The sequence below is a fragment of the Acinonyx jubatus genome, chromosome A2 (genome assembly GCF_027475565.1).
Source record: "Acinonyx jubatus isolate Ajub_Pintada_27869175 chromosome A2, VMU_Ajub_asm_v1.0, whole genome shotgun sequence".
Taxonomy (NCBI): domain Eukaryota; kingdom Metazoa; phylum Chordata; class Mammalia; order Carnivora; family Felidae; genus Acinonyx; species Acinonyx jubatus.
This window is the reverse complement of record NC_069383.1, coordinates 7,925,338-7,949,882: the sequence shown is the minus strand read 5'-3', so window position 1 is coordinate 7,949,882 and position 24,545 is coordinate 7,925,338. Positions and strand designations below refer to the sequence as shown.

General features: G+C 42.3%; 1 protein-coding gene across 2 annotated transcripts in view; it reads left to right on the top strand.

The window, feature by feature from the left end:
- The window catches only part of CNTNAP2 (contactin associated protein 2), a 1,948,817-nt gene that overhangs the window by 1,826,111 nt on the left and 98,161 nt on the right, over positions 1–24,545 (top strand). For both annotated transcript variants that reach the window (XM_027075690.2, XM_053217934.1), the window contains one exon: positions 946–1,039. In XM_027075690.2, the coding sequence (XP_026931491.1) occupies positions 946–1,039 (94 nt within the window). The remainder of the gene's footprint in view (positions 1–945; positions 1,040–24,545) is intronic.

The following is a 24,545-nucleotide window of genomic DNA, read 5'->3' as shown; positions in this document are numbered from 1 at the left end:
TATTTATGTATATATATTCATATTTGAATATACATACCAAAGATCAGCATTGGTCTGAAAGCTTATATGGTATGGAAAGGTGAATAAAACAGGACAATAAGCGGATCTTAAAGAAAATTCATTGTTGTAGCATTTTCTATCTCAGAAGTCAATACTGGAGATTAGATCAAGTAGATTTTACTCTATTGAAATGAGCAAGGGGGTTGCCTGGGTGGTTCGGTTGGTGAAGTGTCCAACTCTTTTTTTCTTTTTAAGTTTATTTATTTATTTTAAGAGGGAGCGAGAGAGAGAATCCCAAGCAGGCTGTATACCACCAGTGCAGAGCCCGATGTAGGGGTCAAACTCACAAACCGTGAGATCGTGACCTGAGCTGAAGTCAGATGCCTGACCAATTGAGACGCCTAGGCATCCCAAGTGTCCAGCTCTTGATTTCAGCTCAGGTCATGATCTCACGGTTCATGAGTTTGAGCCCCACACCGGGCTCTGTGCTGACAGTGCAGAGCCTGCTTGGGATTCTGTCCCTCCCTCCCTCTCTCTCTCTCTCTCTCTCTCTCTCTCTGCTCCTCCCTGCTTGCTCTTTATTTCTCTCCCAAAATAAATACAAATAAACTTTTAAAAAATACAGCAAATAAAACGAGCAAGGATCTTATCCAGCCAAAAATGTTCACAAATTCTTCACAGCAAAATATGTGTAAGCTGCAGGACAATTCACAAGGAGTCTTCACTTCCCAAGCTCAGATATTTTCAAATAACCCCACAGAAGGAATAAATGGGCTTCCCGTTTTCTCAGGCTGGTATTTCAGAGTCAGCACCTTCTGAAATAAGATATCGGGACACCAGAGTTCGAAGAGTGATGTCATCCCCACCCCCCCCCCCCAGGAAGATTTGATTCCAGGGCAAGTTAGCCATTTCCTTCTAAAAGTGTCTCTTGTTTTCTCCCCGCAGCTCGATCATTATCCTTCTGTGAGTTACCATCTGCCGAGTTCATCTGACACCCTGTTCAATTCTCCCAAGTCGCTCTTTCTAGGAAAAGTTATAGGTAAGAATTCTGTGCTTTCGGTATAAACAGGCGGTAAGAATGTGTTTGGTATAAGAATTATATTAGCTGGTGTGACTTTGGATTTTTTAAGTGACTGGGTAAATTCCTTGTCATTGGGTTCCATCACCGATACTCTTCTTCTTGGTTTGGTTCGAGAGAAGGTGTGTTGTTTTTCTCAGTGATGCGGAAGAGAAGGTTTATCAGATGGTCTTGGGGGTAAATTGTTCAAGTGATATGTTCTAAAGCCACTACTTTGCCTTTGAAACATGCTGTGATCGGTGGTTGTGGATTCTGTTGTCCTCCGTGAAGGCAAAGGAGCCAGTGTCGTTTGGGACATGACACAAACTGAAACACAAGTGAGGCTCAGTGCCTGTTCCCTGCTTCTTCATGTGAAATTTGCTCATGGGTTCATTAAAGATCAGCACCTACTAACAGTATTAAATTTCTTCTTTGTCTAAGCACATCAACGTAGTTCCGTCTTCCTCTCCCTCTGAGAGAGCTAGCTGAGATTATTTGCAAATTAGAAGGCCAGTGGGAATTGGAAAATTGTGCCAGAATACCCACCTTCTATGTGTGATCGTGAATCTGAGAGTCACTCTCGCCCTTTTCTTACCATAGATCAGCACTGTCTAGAGTAAAAGACAGATGTGATTGGTTACATATTAAGTGATTGATGTACAGTCAATGAAAGAATATATATAATATATGTATATATATACACATATATATACATATATACACACACATATATATACACATACATATATGTGTGTATATATATATATATATATATATATATTTTTTTTTTTTTTTTTTTTTTTTTTTTACTATGAGAATGGATGTTGTGAACCAAGAATGGAAATGGTGGGTAATGCACAGGCCAAGGAGGAGGTGAGTTTGTGTCCAGAAAGTAGTAGGGATCAGAATGTCATTAATTGTAAAAAACACTCATTTTAAAAGATGAGGGCGGGGCAGATAATTAAGAGAACAGGTGACCCGACGTATAAGAAAAATAACAGTAATGTACGCTTACACAGGACTTACTACAAACCAAGATCCATTCTAAACACCTTAGATAGATGAACTCACTGAACCTTCACAGTGAGTCTGTGAGATCATCAAGATTGTTATTCAAGAGCATGCAAGATTGTCTCCATTTCACAGATGAGAAAAGCAAGGCACAGAGAGGTTAAATATCTTGCCCGAGACCGCCTACTTAGCAAAAGGTAGAGCCAAAACTTGAACCCAGGCAGGCAGATACATTGGCCTCACCCCCAACCCCTGTGCCATAGTCTCTGTGCGGGTTGACCGAGAAATGAAAAAAGGAAGGTTTGGGCGGCAGAGGGTGAGTGGTTGAGGGACATGTCCCACATCTCACGCCAGAATGTGGCCAAGAGCAAAAAATACTCTTGGACTCAGAAGCAGGAACGCAACAGACAAGCAGAGCTGGGCTTGGGGCCCCCAAGGGAAAGGCCGTGTCCTCAGGAAAAGACAGGAGGGGTGGCATTTGCTCAGTCGCCGGGTAGGAACAGAGGGAGGGCTGAAATTCACTGTGTGCTTTGTGCTAAACATCTCGTGTGTGTAAATGTGATGTTAAATGTCACAACCATCCAGTGAAGCCGGAGCTATGACTGTTAAACCCATCTGGAAGCGGAGAGGGCCAGCCGCCTGGTCAGCTTTACCTGGTCTGCGGTAAAGCAGGGTTTTCGAGGTAGGGCTCTCTTGATGAAAGCCCGTGGCCTTAAGCAGATCAAAAGAACTTGTCCAGCAGGGATGCAGAGGGAAGTCAAGGGTTACCATCAATGGGCAACAAGAAGCGGCTGTTCAGTGGAGGAAAGCCTCAGCATTGGTCAGGCGTCCATCCCGAGACACTGGTGAGTGCCCATGTCTCGCCACGTGCCTTCCTGCCATTCAGTCAAGAATAATTGAACGTGTTAAGTGCTTCTTCGGGGCCATAAGCATTCCTTCAACACAGACTCTACACCATGATACTACGATGGTCCTAAAGATACCACACGGGGATGTTCTTGGAGTGACATCCACTGTGAACTCACACCTGTAACAGTGAATTTCATGGCTTTAGGAAAAGTCACAAAGTCAAGTTCCACCAGCAACGCTGAGGGCAGCTCAGGGCCTGGAACCTGCTTCAGATTCTGTGTCTCCCTCTCTCTCTGCCCCTTCCCCCGCTCTCACTCTGTCTCTCTCACTCTTAAAAATAAATAAAACATAAATAAAACATAAAAATCAAAAAAAAGAATTTACTGTGCTGTAAATCTGTGCCAAGTGAGCGTTACACCTAGAGTTTTCGTAGACCAAAGGAAAATTGTGCTGTGCACATACAATGTGTGTGTGCCAATGTTGCATGAAGAACGTATAAACACCTGTAAGGAAGTCCCTGATCCCCAGGTGGAGATGGCAGCATGCACGGGACAGGAGGGTGAGGTGCTGCCACTCGTCCCCAGGGCACTGACTTCCAGCAGCGACAGACTCTCATCTGCCCTACATTTCTGAACCCTTCTAGAAGGAAGTCGGAAGCACCAGCAACAAAGTTCCACAAGATAGAAATTTCACCAGCTCTCGTTATGTCCATTTTTTATTATTTACCAGCTGAGTGATGTCATAGATTTACGGATGTGATTTCCAGCAACGGATTTAATCGTATCTCAAAAATCTTTAAATCAGGGGAGAAAAATATAAGTTGAAGCCTGAAGCAGCATCTTCTATTTACTTTTTCTCCCCCAATGTTTCTTCAATGCCATGGATAAAGATACAAATAGAATGTTTATTAAGTTTGCAAATGACACACAGTTGAGAGGATGATTTAATAAGTTGGATGATAAAAACAAAAACATAAAACAAAAACCTTCAAAAGCATCTCGATGGCCTAGAAAGACAGAAAAAATAATGACATGAAAGATAATAAAGACAAACTTACCTCCTGCCTTAAACCAAAAAAGAAAAAAAAAAAACTAAGTAGAAGACAGAAGACCTTCTGGTATCATGAAAAAGACATAGGTTGATTTCATGGGGAGTTTGATATGAGCCAATATGTTGGGGCGATTGATGTTTAAATAAGTATGGTACTGAGCTATGTTTTTCTAAATTTTTTTTAAACGTTTATTTATTTTTGAGACAGAGAGAGACAGAGCATGAATGGGGGAGGGTCAGAGAGCAAGAGGGAGACACAGAATCGGAAACAGGCTCCAGGCTCCGAGCTGTCAGCACAGAGCCCGACGCGGGGCTTGAACTCACGAACCACAAGATCATGACCTGAGCCGAAGTCGGACGCCCAACCGAGGGAGCCACCCAGGCGCCCCTGAGCTATGTTAATAAGAGAATCGTATCCAGAGCAAGAAGTACAGTGACACCCCAGCGGGATGTCATGGCCTATCCCTAAGCACCTCATTTTAGCACAGATATTAATCTTCTGATGAAAAGACTAGATGAACAAAAGCCTACCCTCCCCCCCCCCCCCCCCCCCCGCAAAAAGAAAAATCAGAAGGCCTGGGGATACTAAGATATGATTAAAACACATGAGAGAATCCATTTCCAGGCTTTGACAACTGCAACCTGGACAGGTGAAGCCTCCTAGAGGCTGACTCACCGGGACCAGAGAAGACCAGTGAAAGCAAGGCTTCGGTCCCTGCAAGAAGAACTTCCTAATAATTACCGCTATTTAAAAAAAAATGAGTGGCCGCCATTTTGAGGCCGTGGACTCTCCATTACCGAGAGTATCTCAGCGAAGGCTCACTGGAAATTGGATTGTACCTTGCGTTTCCTGGATTGAGTGAGTCCAGATCGAAGAAAACCTAAAAACCCTTGAAATAGTATGATTTATCACGGGAGCGATTTTCTTTTTTAAAAAGGTGGGAAATGCAACATTAAAGTGGAGATGTTCCTCCTGTTCCGTGTGAGAACCAAAAGGGTAATTCGATTCAGGGCTCCTCGGTATCAGTCAATGCCGTGGACGCAGGCTAGATATGAATGAGAAGAATGTCACTGCACACTACACATCCCATCGCGAATGTTAGTGTAATATCCTGTTTTAGGATGGCATATTCATTTTAATTTTAATGTTTAGAAAGGTAATTACGAGCCCTCTTTTATATTGTTTTTCAAGTTAACTCTTTGTGCCAGGGTTGTAAATCACAGTAATATAAAATCATAATAAAGTAGATGTAATTTGTAAGAAAAAGGCAGCAATTTGTCTGCATAAATTTGAGAAACTATGCTTGGGAAAAGTTGAATACTAATGCAGGGCAATTGTGGCTTTACTGATCATTTGTCAGTGGCAGTGTCTGGGGTGGTAAAATTAAAGGTAAATATCTATCCACTTGAATTTAATATAGTTTGTAAGTCTTAATGCTCCCAGATCATGATATTTTCCAAGCTGCTGTTATTTAAAACAACTCTGACAAAAGATATACCTATTGGTAGCCACTATATGATTTCCGTTATATTCTAAAATGTGAATATTGTGATCTTTTGATAAAAGATCCTTATTCTAGGGCTTTCCAAAACTTTCTGGAACTTTGGCAAAGGCTCCTCGCAAGGCAGGAAATGACATATTTCTATCTCCACTCACCGGGGAGGTGGTATACTGTGGTAGGCATTACACTGCTCACTGAATATTTCTGTGAATTGAATATTTCAATTCAAAAATTGTGAGTACAAAATACATGTGCAAATTTCTGAGCTAGGCCATTTAATTACTGGTCCAAGACCCTCCAGAGTCCTTCTGTCCCTTTGTTGTGGGGACTGGAAAACCTAAAGACCATGGTGGTTCCATCACCTGGGTCCCTCCATGACCACAATGAACAGAGAACCCTGTCAACTCATGACAAACCTATAGTACGATAAAAAAAAAAAAAACTCTTGCTTTTTTAAGCTACTGAAACTAAGGTGCTACTTGTTACTGTGGCATAACCTCACCTATCCTGATTGATATATAAGAGTTAGAACTAAGAACGGACTTCATTGTCATGGGTTTATACTCTTCCTTAACGACTTGCAAATGATATGACTCTACAACATTACTTGACATCTTGTGCATTCTGTTTCCCTACATGTGAAATCGGAATAGTAACCATCCATACCTCACAGGAGTTGGCAAAATAATCCATGTTTAAGAGATAGCGCAGGGTCCTGCCACAGAGTATGTGTGTGATACACATTAGCTATTTTTGTTCATTCATAATTAGGCAAGTATGTAATGATCACTTGCCATATTCCAGGCATTTGTATGCCATTGATACACCAGTGGTGTTTAAGAGAGGCACAATTGCTGCCTTTAGAGGGCTTGAGCTCTGTCTGGAAGAGAGGAAGTTGAAACACACATGGCAAGGTGAACAGAAGAAGGAAGTACAGGATCCTTCAGGAACAGGTAGGAAGGGTGCTTCACCCAGCCCAGGAGATGAGGGAAGGCATACCAGAGGAAGTGGCACAGAAGCTGAGACCCGAGTGAAAAGTCAGAACTGTCTGGGCAAAGGAGCCGGGTGGTGTAGACAGCAGAAAGAAGAAGGATTTTCCAATTCTCTGTTACTCTACAACAACCTACCCAAAACTTTGTGGCTTGAACAATACTTTATGATTTCACACAATGATTCTGTTGCCTGAATGGATGTGGTCTCAGGTGAGGTGTTAACATGACTAGATGATCCGAAGTGTCCTCACTCACATGGATGCCCAGGAATCTAGCAGAGGCTGTCAGCCGGGGGGACTCAGTTCTCCTTCACTGGCTCCACATCATGGCCATATGAGTGTCCTCCCTGCATGACGGCTGGGCTTTAGAAATGGGCATCCCAAAAAGTCAAGGTGCAAGCTAGAGATCCCTAAGACCCCACCTCAGAAATTACTTGTATCCCTTTTACCTCAAGTTATCGGCCAAAATCTGGGCTCCAGCCCATATTCCAGGAAAGGAGAAGCAGACTCTGCTTCTTGGTGGCTTTGTGACAAATTCCCACTGCAAAGAACATGTTGGATGGGAGGTATGGTTGTGAGCATCTTTGGAAACACAGTGTGCTATGGGGGAAGTTTGAGGAACCACAGCAGGCTTCATTCAGAGTAGTTGAACCTACAGTATGAAGAGTCAAGTGATAAAAAAAAAAAAATCAGCAGCAGTAAGCAGGTGCAGACTAAGGCAGGCTTTACGAGTGGATCCAAATGTCCTCCTTTGCCCGGGAAAGTCCCAATTTCCTCCTGCTGGGACAAGAATGAATTATTAGTAATGCCAAGATTCACTCTCAACACATGACCCAGTGGGAATTGATAAATTGTGCGATCACCTGTCTTGTTTTGAGTTTGCCCAAGAGGAGCACTTGGGATCAGAGCCCCAGCCTATGTTCCAGGGAAGGAACCTACTCTTGGGGGAGTAGTAGCAAGGAGATGAGGAGGTGAGGAATGGCAAGGAGATGAGAGTTTGGGTACAGTTGATTTGGGAGAGGATCCAAGGGCATATTAGCAGAGCAGTGGAGGGGAAGGAATGGAGCAATTGTGAAGTCACTCATCATCGTGGGCAGTGGGAGCTCAGAACCAGTGGGGAACCATGGGAGGCGGTGCAGAACCTGCCTCAGTATCTCAACTGATGCAGGAGGAAGCATGTTACAGGGTTTATTTACAAGTCATGTCAAGGTGTTAACCTTAGGAGCAAAAAGGTGTCGTGAAAGGATTTTTTTTTTAATCAGGAGAATAAGCTGACTAGGTTGACACTTTAGAAAGACAACATCATCTTCCCGGTGAGAAATGCCCAACAGGGAGTGAGTAAAAGGCTGCAGGGACATCAAACTGAAGGCTGCTGTGGCTTAAACAGAATTGCACGTTGTAACGCATAGAACAACTTGGATATGCAGAGGGAACATGGTGTCTTTATTTGTCTCTGACCATCAGACCTTCCTTCCGGATAGCAAGGGCAAACCCACCAAATGCCCAGTCTAGTTTACGGTTAAGTCTCCTTGATCATTTCAACGGTCTCTTCTGGTTGTGCTCTGTCCCTCTTGAGTAGAAATAGTCAGTGTCTCCACTGGCCTTCCCCATCCCTGCTTCTTTCCATAAGATGGTGACCAGGTATACAGAATACAGACGGGGATGGGCGGCAGGATGTGGTAGCTTAAGTGTTTGTTTGACATCATCACAGGGAGGGAGGGGATCATGTTGACCTTCCTTGGGTTTGCATGACCTTCCATCTGCTGGCCTCTAGCACAGCATCCTGGTGGTAAAATGTGTGGTTGGTGAACATACAGTCCCTATCTGACTCCTGCAGTGCTCCAAGGAGCATCTGCCATTGCCCCCTTTGCTCCCTTCTGTCCCCCCAGCTCTCATTTGAGACAGACTCCTAGTCTCTATCATATCCTTCATCCTCCCTATGACAGATGTCGGCAGTCCCAAGGCAGCCCTGATGGCAAGTCATTGGCTGTATCTCAAGCCCACTCCCCTCAAGACTGAGAGGCTGCCTGCTCACTCTTCTTTCCTTCTTAACAAGGGTGGGTTGCCCTGCATTGATGTAAGACCCTCTACATGGCAGCCACCCCCTAGAGCCCCAAATAGGAAAGCAAGACACGAACCCCTGCCCTCAGTCCCCTTCCTCACCCTTTATAAGCACACCTACTGCTCTCTGGGACAAAGCTTGGCTCCTCTCTCCCTCTGTATCTCTTCTTTCTCTCATAGTCGTCTTGGGCTTTAAAACAACAAGAACAATTGCCTTGGTTTTACTTCCTGTTTCATGTAGCTACTGACCAAAAAAATTAAAAAATAATTAAAAAAAAAAGCCATATGACAAGCAATTCCAAAACTCAGTGGCTTAAAATAATAATCATTTTTTACTTTCTCACTGAGGGTCAGCTGAGGGCCGAATGTCTCTGCGGTACATCTCTCACCTTTCTCCTGGGGTTGTATAGTTAGCATGGGCATCTTCACCACACACTAACTGCAGAGGCATGAGAGCGTAAGCCCACTCATGCGAGCACTTTTCAAGCCTCTGGTCTTGCCATACTCACTAATGTGCCGTCATCCAAAGGAAGTCATACAGCCGAATCCAGAGTTGAAGAGAAGGGAAAGACTTCTTCACTAAGAGGAAAAGCAAAGACAGACACATAGACACCGTGGGGGAAGAATTAGGGACACAATCTACCATGTTCCCTCTCACCAAGTTTTGTACAACTAAGAAATAGCCTCCTGTCTTCCCCGTGTTAGCTAGAAGGGTGGGTACTGTCTCTCTATCACAGGAAAACTCTGTGACCTGCTTAGCCCTTGATGGGTTAAAAGGTATGAGTAAAGGAATTGGGGGAAATCATTTATTCACCCAAAAGTATGTTGAGTGCTTGTATACACCAGGTGACAGGGATAGGACAATACATAAAACGGAAAAGCCCTTGCCTTTATGAAGCATATATCCTAAAGGGCAGGGACAAAGAATGAGAAAATAGTTGATAAAATGTTAGCTAGTGATCAATGCTATCAAGAAAAATAAAGGTGTTTAGGAGAGTGTTAGGCTGGCTGGGAAGTCCTGTAGGAGGAGATGGCATTCAAGCAGAGGCCTGATGAAGCTAGGGAGGGCTATGTGTTGGTACCCAGAGGAGAAGCATCCCAGGAAGCATGAAGGGCCATGCAGAGACCAGGAGGTTAGGTAGAGACGTGTTGGGCTTGTTCAAGGAACAGCAAGAGAGACCGTGTGGCTGGAACACAGTAAGGATGGGACAGAGGGGTAGGAGATACCCAAAGTAAGAGGGTTAGCCAGCAGCCAGACAGTGAAGATTGTAGACCATCGTGGAGAGTCTTATGCTAAGTGAGATGTGAAGCAGAAGGAGACTTCGGTCTGATTTAGGTACTAGAAGTCTCATTCTGGCTGCCATTTGCTATATTAACTGCAGCTGTTGGGATGCAGGGGGGGAGAAGGGCAAGATAGAAACAGGAGGCCAGTCAAAATCCAGTGGTAGAGCCCAGGTGAGAGAAGGTGGTCCCTACACCAAAGCCATAGTGGTGGTAGCGATGGAGAAGTATTTTGAATAGGAATGTATCAAAGGTAGAGCCCATAGGATTTGGTGATAGACCAGATGTAGCAGGTGAAAGGAAGAGATGTCAAAGAGATTCCTCAAGTTTGGGGCCTGAATGGATGGGTAAATGGCGGTGCCATTTCCTGAGGGCAACCCTGGGAAACAAGTTTGGGGACTGGGGGAGAAAATTAAGACTTCTGTGTCAGACACATTCAAGACTATCCCACTGAGGCGTAGTCCTCTGCCTCATGTCAGAAACTGAGCACTTCCTGGAGCAAATCCCACCTTCTCCCATCTCTATACCCCATTCACTCTGCAGGCAGTGGGGTGTTGACAAGGTCATGGGTCAATACTCAGAAAGGCAAATGAGAAAAGATAGCTCCGGTGAAAAATGACACAAGTGTTATCTCCATACCGTGGAAGAGGACATAGAATAAATACTAAAAGGAACAAACTATGCCCAAAATAACCTGGATGAATCTCTAGGGAATTATGCTGGGGGGGCGGGGGGGGGGGGAGGAAGCCAATGCCAGAAGGTTCATACCTAGTGATTCCGTTTACATGACGGTTTTAAAATGATAAAATTTGGGAAATGGAGGATAGATTAGTGTTTACTGGTGGTTAGTGACAGGTTCAGGAGGGAAGGACAATGAGAATCTGAAGTGGAATAAAAAGGCAAAATGTGGGGCACCTGGGTGGCTCAGTCGGTTAAGTGTCTGACTCTTGATTTTAGCTCAGGTCATGTCTCATGGTCCTAAGGTCAAGTCCTGCATCAGGCTCCACGCTGAGCACGGGAGCCTACTTGGGATTCTCTCTCTCTCCGTCTCTCTCCACCCCTCCCCTGCTCTCTCACATGCTCTCTCTCAAAATAAATAAACTTTAAAAAAAAGGCAACACAAGGAATTCTTAGGAATTGTTGAAATTATTCATTATCTTGACTGTGGTGGTGAATACACAAGCCTACACAGATATAAAATTGTATAGAATTACAAACACACACACAAACACATACACACAGAGACACATACAATCAGTGAATTCTATCCATCTCAACACAACTGATTGTGACATTATGCTCTAGTTTTGCAAAATGTTTCCTTTGGGAGAAAGTGGGCAAAATATTCAAACTAGTCCACACTCTTCTCTGGAGTCATTTACTCCTGGGGCTGGTAGTTCATCTACCAGGGGCCAGTGCCCTTGACATTGCAGGAGGGTAGTGGACACACAAGAGAAACATGAAATGACTACACTGTCACCTCCTTGTTCACTCTTGATTCTCCTGCCATTGCCTGTAGATGTTAGGAAATGTACGGGGATGAGACACTTTTTTACAGCTTGGAATCTTGTGGCTCTCCTAGAGTTGTTATTCAAGGGGATGATTAATACAATGCATTTCTAGAAATGGAGACAGAGGAAAATGTGGTAGATTCACCTCCTGGCTACTGTTTTCAGGGAGAGGCCCTACGCGCAGCTTATCACTCTGTGATTTATCTCCACGTCCTAAGAGTGGAATGCGGCAGAATTGATGGATGAATAAATGGCAAATAGTTAATTGAAATTTCTGCTCAGTTGCCTTTGGCTTTTATTATAATGATTAAAGAAGAAGTAAAACACTGATGAGAGAGCTTGTTTAAGTGATAGGCGAGAAGTAATATTAAAACTGAAGAGAAGCAATCATATCTAATTTTTCACGTCCTGAAGACAATTTAGCGTGGTCTCAGTGCCCAAGATTTCCTACAGGCTGAAGGAAATGTTCTACACGGAAGAAATTTGCCCAGTGACTTACAGTTGAACGTTAGTTTCTCATTCTTTTTTAATTGCCTTCAACTGTCATTCTTAGAAATGTGTTGGGAATTTTTTTTCATTACTATTACTCTTGCAGAATCATGGGAGATCCTAAGAAATAATGTCTTTAAACTCTGTCATATCACAGCCGAGGGCAACGATACCCGCAGAGGTGAGGCAGTGAGGCCAATGTCACTCAACAGGCTAATTCACTGTCCTTTCTCAAACAACACGCCGTGAACATCGTCATCATCGCTGCTTGTTGCCCACATGCGTCTTAAGCAAGTACCATTACTAGTTACATCCACTTGACCTCAAGACGCACTCTCAGCCTAGAGGTAAAATAGTTGCAAAAGCAAATCTTTTAGTAAAGTTCAGACTGGAAGAAGAGATTATGGAGGGTGAAGGCTAAGAGCACAGGCTCTGGGCTCAGACACCTGGGGTTCCGGCTGTGCCACCTGCTAAAGGAGCCTCAGCAGGTTTTCTGCATGTCTGGTACTACCCAGGGCATGCGCTTTGTTGTGAAGATCCGAAAAGGTATCGAGAATGTAAAGTGCCTATCACAGAGCCTGGCACGTGGTAAGTGCTCAGTACGTCCAGTACATCTTAGAAAGTCTTATTTCATCCGATCTTTGGTTTTTCAATTTGTAAAAATAAAGTAAGGGCTGGCCTCAATGCCAAGTCACTTATTAAAAACAAAACAAAACAAAGAATAGGAGTGCCTGGGTGGCACAGTCAGTTAAGCATCTGACATCAGCTCAGGTCGTGATCTCATGGTTCTGGAGTTTGAGTCCCATGTTGGGCCGTGTGCTGACAGCTTGGAGCCTGGAGCCTGCTTCGGATTCTGTGTCTCCCTCTCTCTCTCTGCCCCTCCCCTGCTCGCACTCTGTCTCTCTCTCAAAAAAAATAAACATTAAAAAAAATGAAGAATAAAATAATCATTGAAAACTTTGAGAAACTTTCAATGGAAAATACATGGGGTACCATCATCTCTCCATCTTGTTTTCCAAGATTAAATTACTTTGCATCAACAAAAACAAACCAAGAAAGCATTTATCATTAAAATAGTGAAGGAACAGAAATTCATGACGTTTTTAGCTTTGCTCAAACCAGACTGTCAAAAGCAGAGAATCTATTTCTATCCCAAATCTTCAGCTTACCTGTCTTTGACACACAGCATCCATTTGTATACGCAATTGTTTCAAATAAGCAAACATTTTGAAAGCCAAAATTCCTCTTGTTATAACATTCAGAAGTATTCCAGGAGACACAGAAAATTTAATTTCTTGTATACATACAGTCAGTCCTCATTATTCATAGATTTCATATTTGTGAATATACCTAGTTGTTAAAATTGATCTGTAACCCACAAGAAGTAGACTTTTGCCAACATGAGCAGAGTGGCACATATATTCCCAGCTGAGGTAGATGGTATAAAGCAATACCAGCTTCTTATTCCAGCTCTCGTGCTGTAAACAGTTGTCATATCTCTGGTCTCTTTCGTGTCATGTGGGGTGTGTGGGGGGAGGTTGCATTTTTGTGGGGTTTTTTAATTGGCAGTTTCACTGTTTACAGTCTCATCTAAATGTGGTTCTGAAATGCCATCTATCGCTCCGAAGGCCGTGAGGTGCTTTGCAGACAAAATACGTGTGCTAGATAGACTTCATTCGGGCGTAAGTTATGGCACTCTTGGCCAAGAGTTCCAGGTTAATGCATCAATGATATATATTAAATAAGGTATCTTGAAACAAAAACACATGTACAACAAGGTCATGTATTGATTGTTGATGAAATGTGACCAGAGGCTCATAGGAACCTAACCCTGTATTTCTCCTAAGAGCCAAAGTTCAGTATTCACTAATTTGTGTTCACAGTGACCCTATAGACCATAACAGCTGTGAATAATAAGAATCCGTTGTATTATTTTTAACTCCCTATCACATAAATATTGGTACATTGTACTTGGGTAGCACCGGACATGACTGTTGTCACCTATAATAGAGAGGTTGAGATGAGAGTTGTATTACTTGGTGAAGAAGGGTAGTAAGTCCAACTAGCGGTACCCAGGTGGACTTTGATCTTCCCCTCCCACCCTGTGACATCTGTCAGTGCCTCCTGCAGCACAGAGATTAGCTCCCGCTCAGCATCGCTGCATCTTGGGACCCAGGGAAGGAGAATATGGCATGTTTTGGGGAGAGGAGCCTGGGCTACCAAGATCCTTTGCATAATCTTGCCAACAAAGTACAGTGTCAACCTTGGAGACCTTGAAGATAAACACATTGAAATGAGATCAGGTCACACGTCATTTGATTAGTGTGAAAGACAAAATAGAAACACACAATGAAAGGTGGATAGAAGCAGAGTTAACCAACAAGTCAGTGCTTTGGAGATTCCCTCCAGCAGTCTTATCACCACGTTTGGAAAGGCTGGCCTCCGTGCAGACTTTTGTATAACAGCTGAGGGAAGAAAAGAGAAGCCATAGAAAAATGTTTCCTTGGTTTTTCTGTTTCGGATGTTCGCATGTTTGCTTTGGCTACCCGCCCCCCCAAAGCATTAACTGTTTACAGCAGGTATTTCATATGACTTAACATTTTCTGGGGACAAGCATGGTTAGATTTTGAGTGTGTCTTCTCCATGTTCTGGAAATAAGACAGATAGATTCTGGTCTAATAAGATTTTTTTTCTGCTTTTAAATATAGCCGTTAAAAGCAATAGCGTATGCTTATTTATCTGAGGGAGCTAATCTTCTTAAAGAAAGACATTTTCAGTAATTTTTAATTCATAATTCACACCACTTCTCTGAGGCAAATTCATCCTCAAACTATTATCCCATCTTTATCGTCCATAAGGAATTAGCATTTGAAGCATGAACTCAGAGGATGAAGCAAAGTCATAAATCAGAAATGAACCATTATTTCATTTTTCTTCATCATTGCAGTCAACTTTATTTAACAGGCTGCCTCCAGTCTCCTCGACAGCAACTAGGCAGATAAGACAGGGAACAGTGTCTGTTTGAGAGCTTAGTAAATTCACCTGGCGAGTAAGTACCTTCTTAAATCGCCACTTGATAGATGAGGGAAGAGTCTCAGAGAAGTTACGGTGGCGAGTGCCAAGTCATATAGCTAGTCAAGGCAAGTCTTCTGTGCTTCTTTGTCTGTGTATTGTCTGTGTTTATTTTACAAAAAGAGAAAAGGAAGGTAGACAGAGTATATTTCTTGGCATTTCAAAATGGGGATCATATCGGTCTCTGAGACCATTATGCTCTCCTCTCTCCTTCCCCTCCACAGAAAGATTTATATTCAAATTCCTTGGCTATGTGGGAAGTACAGCAGGAAGTTGGGAGCAAAGACAAGTCCTTCAACATGCAGTGGCAACACAAATCAATGCATAAACTAATTTTTGTGGGCCTCACTGTTATTTTGTAGGACACTAAGTTTTTGTAGACTTTTCTTATTGTTATTCATATGAATCACACCCTAAAGACATGTAAAAATCTTTTAGTTTTTTAGTACTAAGGTTATTTAAGTAAAATTTATTAATATCAAGTTAATGGTAATATAAGGTATAAATGGAGTCACAGCATTGATTGAAAACGAAGTGACCTAGCCTTACAAGTGACTTGCCATCATGTAGCATAGGAGTTTGATTTTACAGCCTTTTTAAATTTTGTTAATTAACTGACTTTATTCCTTAGAGCAGTTTTAGGCTTACAGAAAACCTGAGGGAAAGTACAGAGAGTTCTATATACCCCCTCACTGTCCCCACATGCACTGTCCCCTCATGTGCATAGGCTCCCCCTCCTTTTATTAACATCTATTAACGTCATTCACACATCATACTTATTTTTGGCATCCTGTACTGGCCACAACATAGTACACTTGCTATGAATGAAGAATAAATATTGGTACGATCTTATTAACTAAAAGTCTATGGTTTCTATTAGGGTTCATTCTCCATGTTGCATATTCTATAGATTTTGGCACATGCCTAATGACATATATCCACGATTACAGTACCACTGAGGACGCTTTCCTCTAAAATCCCTCATGTTCCATTTTTCTTTCCTCCCCACCCCCAACCCCTGGCAGCCGCTGATTCTTTTGCGGTCTCCATAGTCTTGCCTTTTCCAGAATGTCGTGCAATTAGAGTCATATAAGAGGTAGCCTTTTTAGACTGGCTTCTTTTACTTAGCAATATGCGTTTGAAATTCCTCTGTGTCTTTTCATGGCTAGATAGTTGTTTTTTTTTCTGGAGACTATTGCAGCCTTATTTTACTGGGGATAGCAGGTGGGCGGCGGGGCGGGGATGGGGGGAGATGGAATCAACAAGCTAAGTTTGAACAGCCATTAGAGGAAAGAGGTGGAAGGTCAATAAAGCAAAAACAATTGTTCAGCTTTTCCTATAATTGCATGAACCTCACAGCTCTTTGACTAGTTGACATCGATGGGAAGCTGGATGCCACCAGTGAAGTGTTTTCATTTCATGCTAGGTGCTGTGTTGGCCCTCCTTTCGTGACTCATGTTTCGAATCATCTTAATCCCAAAGCAATTTGTTTTGTTGATTTTTTAATTGAAGTGTAATTGGCATACAATATTATATTAGTTGCAGGTGTACAACATCGTGATTCAACATTTATATAGATTACAAGATGATCGCCACCATAAATCTAGCTGCCATCTGTCACCATACCAAGTTATTACGTGGTAACTATATTCCCTCTGGGGCACATTGCATCCCTGTGCCTTATCCGTTTTATAATGGGAAATTTGTACCTTTTAATCTCCCTCCCCTATCTCACCCATCCCCCAACACCCTCCCCAATGGCAACTACCAGTGCGTTCCTGTATCTACGTGTCCGTTTCTATTTTCTTTGGTTTATTCATTTGTTTTGTTTCTTAGATTCCACATGTAAGTGAACTCGTATGGTATTTGTCTTTCTCTGTCTGACTTATTTCACCTAGCATAATGCTCTCTAGACTTATCCATGTTGGCAGAAATGGCAAGATTTTGTTCCTTTTTATGACTGAGTAATATTCCGTTATATATATATTCACACACACCATTTCTTCCTTATCCATCCATTCACTGATGGACACTTAGGTTGTCAAGGTGACTTATTTTTAACAAATATGCACATTCCTCTTTAAGACAATGTCAAATTATCAAATCAGAGAGGAGAACTCACACTAATAATTAACCTAGCTTTGCATGTTCTATGGGTCTCTTCACATTATATGTTACTTAATGGTCCTTATCTATTTTTGAAAATTGTTGTATTCATTTCTGCCGCTTCCTTTCCAAAAGAGTCCAGCAGACCTGTTCATTTGAGGTATCTGCAAAACTTTCCCACTAAGACCGAACACTTTCAAGGTTTAGAAAAATGGCTCCAAGCCACGATTCATGAGCAATGAGCAGATATTTCTTGTACAACCACTGTATGCTTGAAGTTGGCATAGGGACTGGTTTTTTAACTTCCTGTTCATTTTATTTTGACAAAAATATCTTCTTCCACCAAAAAAAAAAAATGAAGAAAAAAACCCACTTTGTGTATTGAATTTTGAAAACGCAAGAGAAGCAACATGAACAGAGAGTGAAGGATCTATTTCCCTGTGATTGCCCCAATCTCCCAAAGATGCCCCATTTTCCATACCGAGTGCCCTCATAGGACCCTATCAGCTCGGCTGTCCCCAGGTGGCTACAAGGTCCCTGTGCCCCTAGTGCTATCCTGAAGCAGCCGTCATGGAGGGATTTGGAGGAGAGACAAGGATCCTTTTCGGGGAGAAAAAGGGACTGAAGTCAGAAGATGGGGTAGATGCTACCCCAGGCTTGTGCTTCAGGAGCAGAACCAGTCTGCTCCCCGCAAGAGAGGTGACCTCAGTGACAAGACCACATGTCACTTTGACATGTAACAGGCACCGTGCTCATGAGTGTTTTTAAAACAGATTCCTACCCCCGGGGTAAAAATAATACAGAGATCTAGAGCAGTTGTCTACTAGGGTACATTCAATGGAAGCCCATTTATGGTTCTTTTTTTTTTAATGTTTATTTATTTTTGAAAGAGACAGAGCATGAGTGAACAAGGGGCAGAAAGAGAGGGAGACACAGAATCTGAAGCAGGTTCCAGGCTCTGAGCTGTCAGCCCAGAGCCCAACGCTGGGCTCAAGCTCACGAACCATAAGATCATGACCTGAGTGAATGTCAGATGCTTAACCGACTGAGCCACCCAGGCGCCCCAGCCCATTTATGGTCCTTACACACACTCTCAGTTACCCTGAGAAAACTGATACATGTTACCTGTCCCTCACTTCCATTCATTGTCGGGAGCAAAAGGATGAATTAAACACACACACACACACACACACACACACACACACACACCCCAAGAGTTGGTCAAGAGAACAGATTTGCCATCAGCAAATACAGTTGGCACCCAATAGCCAGCCAGTCATTCTGCCGTCTGCCACATGTCACCTCCACAGACCAGGATCTCTCAATGTCTGCTGGATGGACTTGTTCTTTTCCCCGGACGAGGCCCACCACAGACAGATACTGTTTGAGGAGACAGCGGCTGGGAGCAGACATCCCCTCCCTCACTCCCCACCATGCACACAGACATGGTCACCAACAACACCAACTGGTGAACCCGCCTCCCCATAAACATTTCAGAGCATTCGTTAGTTTTGTCAAAGGCATGTCTTCCTCGGCTGATGACAAGTCACACTGTTTTTTAAGATAACTGCTTTCAGAATGATGAAAATCCAAGTGGCACTCATGAAAATTTGTAGTGTATGGTAGAATCAGAATCTGTTTCCAGTGTTATGTGCACACATAAATGGATTTTTCTTAATAAAAAACACATGTTTCAGTATTCACAGCGTCCTAGATTTTTAAAATAGCAATATAATTGAATACTATAATATCTTTATATATCTAGACTCAGTATTCAAGGAGAAAGACGTGAAATTTAAGCTCGCAATAAAAAGTAAAGGAATAAACAAAAAATAATTGTCAGCTGGGGTCAAAATGTTTCTTGTTTTTAAAAAATCATTGTGCATAACATTTAGAAATCAGAGCCCAACCCTCTATCACACGGGAGGGAGACTGCGCAGAAAATCAAGCTGATCGCCTGCTCTATGCCTCTGCAAATTCTAACCCTAAGATATTTCTCTACAATGCTTGCGAGAAAAAAAAAAAAGCATACTAAATCTGCAAGACATTTTGCATTATTTTCAAAGTTCCCTGTATTCTGATTCCCGTTGTCAAGGACAGGGATATAAAAACTAAATCCAATTTGCAAGGGTGAGAATTCTCACTCACTGTTTACCCTATCAGTGAAGAATGATAGCGATCACATTTTATATAATGCATTCCACAGGTGTGAGCAGCAGACAAGCCCATCACTTCCTATCTCGCATGCAGATGGCACCTGTACGCTACGTTCCCGCTGCGGAGTCATTAAAGCACTGGTTCATTTCCCACCGTAATTGGGTCCCCTTCCAGTCTTTTATGTCAAACACATTACTCACACTGGCATTCGTGCTCACTTCTCTGCAAAACCCTTCTCCGGTGCGATCCTGCCTCTAAACGCACGTGATAAATATGTCAGCATGCAATGCTGTCCTCTCTCCAAGGACCATCAGTCACTGAAGTCCAGAGAACCATTTCTAGCAGCCTTCTTGGGTTTATACCCATGAGGGTATTTTGTCGTGACTGCCCGGAGACTTATTACCTGAAATGGCTTTTGTTGAAGAGCGGATCTGGGGTTTCCCTAGTGCCTTTTTTTTAGCTTCCTTCCTTAGAAACGACAAGCACGAGTCAGATTTTACATTTGTGTGAATGTGCATCCAGGGACGTAAGTATTCTGACAGTGCTGAGTCCCATGGAGACGAGGGTTTAAGACTATCCAGTACCTGAAGATCTCTACCAGATGCAGGAGCCGTAGCTCAGTAGGGAGAGGCCATACCTAGTCCAATACCAGGCTGAATTAAGGGAGTGAACAGTCAGAAAAGATGTGTGTAAATAACTTCTATTTGAGGTAGAAAATTTTAAGATCATCAGAGCACCCAAAAACACCCTTTGATATCTCAGAAGAAGTAGCACTTAATTCTGTTTCATTCTCTTGATCTCCACGCAGTGGTACCTGGATGGTGAAGAAAATGCCAACAGCAAGAAGGTGAACATTTCATATTTTAGCCCTAGAAGGAAAAAGAAAACATGCCCCAGATCGGCACTAGCTAGGAGCAGAGAAACCCAGAAGCAAAGTTACTTTCTTTCAAACGACAGGCTGTCACAAAAGGAGGGTTTCAGAATTCTGTAAGCACAAGAATTGAGAAGGCAGGTTTTTTTCCTCTCACCCAGGAGGACAAAGAGAAGAGTAGCTGATTCAGCTATTAGGGTAAAAGGAAGTTTGCTAAATGCTATGGACCAGGAATACACTGCGGGTGTTGTGTTTTTGAGCCAATTTAGATACTCAGATTAATTATGGACACGGTGTAGAAAATCCAAATTTCTACAAGTTCTGTGTTTCATTTGAAGTCCAAGATAGGTTCAAACTGACAGGTTTTGGGGGTACCTGGGTGTCTCAGTCGGTTGGGCATCCGACTTCGGCTCAGGTCACGATCTCACGGTTTGTGAGTTTGAGCCCCGCGTTGGGCTCTGTGCTGACAGCTCGGAGCCTGAAGCCTGCTTCGGATTCTGTGACTCCTTCTCTCCCTGCCCCTCCCCAACTTGTGCTCTGTCTCCCTATGTCTCTCAAAAAATAAATAAACGTAAAACATAAATCAATAAGCAAACATTAAAACAAATTTTTTTTTAACTGATGGGTTTTCACTGATGAAAACAGATGCCTCTGATTAATTGCTGCGGTATAGTTACACCCTCGTTTGGGGGGGAGTCAGCTATTGATGCAGAGGACACGAGCCACTCCCTACCGGCCAAACACTTGTTGGGTGGGCCAAAATAAACCCAATCTAGCTGCCTTCCCACCCCTCCGCCCAGATCCCAGCACCTAGTCTCAGTGACTGTGTGTATGCTGTGCTGATTTCCGTCTCTGGTGGATGTGAGCTCTGTAACAGATGGAACATGTTGGGCTAACAGGTAGCAGATGGCTATAATTGCCTCAGCCACCTACACTGGCCAAGTATCCTTTTTATTTGCATAAAATTTCTCCCAAATTCTGATGTGAGTAGAGATTTGTTTTTTCATGGAGACAGTTGTATGGCCACCATGATTGATGAGCATGTTGAGGAATAAAACGACCGAACTCGTTCTAACTCTTCACACCCATCTCACTACACGCACCCACGCCCAGACACACGCAGGCTTACACAAGGGCAAACGTGCCTGCACCATGGTGTTTTTCTCTGACACGTTGAAGGCAGCCTCAAAGAGTGAAGGAAAAAAACAATTGCAGGATCAAGGTCGGTTAGAATTTGGTTTGGCTCGTAAATCAACAGCCTAACCAGCAAGATGACTTCGGTGTTTGGCCAGGTCTCTGAGTTCGGGGAGGGGGGGGGCACGTCATCCAATTATTGGTAACAGACATAAAGAACCTAGCACAATAGGTGGCCAAAGCTACTCAACATATCGGGGATAAATAAGGAGATGGGATGGGAATTGGCCAGGAGCCAACTGCAGAGGTTCTGTAGTAACCTTTGAGACGTGGTCCTCCAGAGTTCAGCTCAAAGTACAAACCATTACTGGCGCGGCGGACGAGGATTCCCGTCTCACGTGGTTCATCCTGTCATTCCCGATCCATTCCAAGAAAGTCTAACGGCAGCCTAGATACTTGAGAGAGAGAAGTCATGGCTTGAACATGATTGATGGTTGTGTTGACATTTATGATTCTCCATGCTTACAAGTTTCAGGTTGAGGGCCAAGCTCCCTGGGTCAGAGAGGGAAAGAAAGAGCACAGGTGCTTCCAACTGTTCTAAAGCCCATGCTGTGTGTCACTTGCCAGAAAACCCTGTACGCAGGCTACTCATCCATGGTTTACCACCTGAAACCTCCATTCTCAAAGGCACACTGGTACCCATCTCTGCAAAAAGGCATAAAAATCATTTTTTTATCAAAAAAATTTTTTTTAATGTTTTTATTTATTTTTGGGATGGAGAGAGACAGAACGCGAGTAGGGGAGGGGCAGAGAGAGGGGGAGACACAGAATCCAAAGCAGGGTCCAGGCTCTGAGCTGTCAGCACAGAGCCCGATGCGGAGCTCGAACTCATGAACTGTGAGATCATGACCTGAGCCAAAAACCGACTGAGCCCACCCAGGTGCCCCAAAAATCATTTTTAAATATAAAAAAAGTTACTGTTTTTATTCACCCATTTAAAACATACACGCTAAACATCCACATAATTAAACATTATAAAGCTTATATATAATTAAGCTCAAAATAATAATTAAGCATTACTTTTATGTATAGTTACCCTAGGAAGATGAACTCACTTTCTGATTATCACTGTGGGTAAACAAAAGAGCTCTTGTACCAATTTTGCATTAATTAAAATTGTACAGTTTATACAAACCTATGATCCTTCCCTTTATAGAGTAAAGAAGCAAATCTTTGTATTTCTTAAAAATGATTTAGGCATAAAAGACATCTTAACAGTGTCATTATTCTTTATTTGGTCCTAAACTTGGGAAAGGCAAAATCAAGAATAGTTATTAGAGGAGATAAGATATAAGTATCTAAAGATAAGATACGTTTACAGGTGAATTGTGAAAAAGAACACCATGAGAAAACAACAATGATTATTATGCACTTAATTTTTTTTCAAAATCGTAAGACCCTTTTCAAAAATGATTGAAGAATATGTGAAAAAGAAGGGTGCCTGGGAGGCTCAGTCAGTTGAGTGTCGGGTTCTTGATTTCAGCTCAGATTATGATCTCACAGTTCATGAGTTCGAGTCCCAAGTTAGGCTCTGCGCTGACAGCATGGAGCCTGCTTGGGATTCTCTCTCTTCCTCTCTCTGCCCCTCCTCTGCTTCTGCATTCTCTCTCTCTCTCAAAATCAATAAATAAATATGAAAAAATTTTTAAAAAAGAATATGTGAAAAAGAGACATAACAGACTATGTTGGTGACAAGGAGCTTCTATTCTCTTTTTTTTTATTATGATTTTTAACGTTTTTATTTATTTTTGAGACACAGAGAGAAAGAACATGAGCAGAGGAGGGGCAGAGAGAGGGGGGAGACACAGAATCCGAAGCAGGCTCCAGGCTCTGAGCTGTCAGCACAGAGCCCGACACAGGGCTCGAACTCACGGAATGTGAGATCATGACCTGAGCTGAAGTTGGATGCTTAACCACCTGAGCCACCCAGGTGCCCCAAGGAGCTTCTATCTTTTTGGGCACAGAATAATTTAATCATTTAACAGATAAAAGACCCAGATTTTACTTTCACAATTTTGTATGTTATTCATGTAACAATCTGTAGTAGATGAGTTATTGATATATCTTTACGTGTATGTAGTTAGACACACATAGATCTATAAGTATACGTATAGATAATAAATTGAAAGCTTTTAACTGTAGCTTTAAATATTCTTTATCAGTATATTAAATAAAGCTGTATATATCATTTACTTTACCATGTTGGTTAATTGTAACTTTTTAAATAAACCAAAAATCAAATCCATTATCTTGTTTATATATGTATATTTCATTGTAATTATCATATACAGTACAATCAACTTTATTCATTATCATATTTAATCAATGTAACTAACTCTTCTCCAGACATAAGAGAACACCAGAGGACAAAACACAAAGAATTGCGTAGTAATTTCTTTGCTTTTTAAGAACACGGATTTCAGAAGCACTTGGGTGGTTCAGTCAGTTAAGCATCTGACTCTTGATTTCAGGTGAGGTCATGATCTCATGGTTTGTGAGATCCAGCCCCATGTCGGGCTCTGCACTGACAGCATAAGCCTGCTTGAGATTCTCTCTTTCCCTGTCTCTGTACCCCTCTCCATGCACATGTGTGTGTGCATGCACTCTAAATAGATATAGATAGATAGATAGATAGATAGATAGATAGATAGATAGGAAATTACAGTTTTTGATAACATAATCATTCTGACATACAGCATTCAAAAATTTCATTAAACACTTAAAAATTCACTAGTACCTTTTTTTATTTAGTTGGATACAATTATATGCATGTGTATGAGTGTGTATATACATTTCTAATAATTTCTGAAGACAGTAATGACTTATTTAACTCATAAAAACAGAACAAAAGATTCAGAAATTTTAAATCATAAGAAATTTAGTCTTGGTCTCGTACAAACCAAATTACTGTGCCGATATTATTTTTATATGGGGAACCTAATTTTAAAAACTCTAAGTCATACTCAAGGCTTCTTCTTCTTATCTTGTAACTATAGTAACAAAATCTATTTTGTAAATAGAGTTTTCAGTGTCCACAAAAGAAACACAAACAGCATAATAATTTTTTCCTGTCTTTAGACGTTTTTTTGATAGTTAATCTGGACTAGAAATTCTTAAAGTGTGCCCCGAATGACAGGATGATTATTTCAGTCAGTAGCCACTACAATTCAGAATTTTCCCTGGTGTGATTGTGCCCGTTAGAGGAATAAGCACATGGGCTAAGGCAATGTGAGAAAGCAGGTGTTTATCTGGAGGAAGTGTGTGGGTTTAGATCAGTAAGATACCGTGAGAATGACAGCACTTTCCAAGGATGGCCCTGGGCAGCTTCCCATCCTCAGGCTTC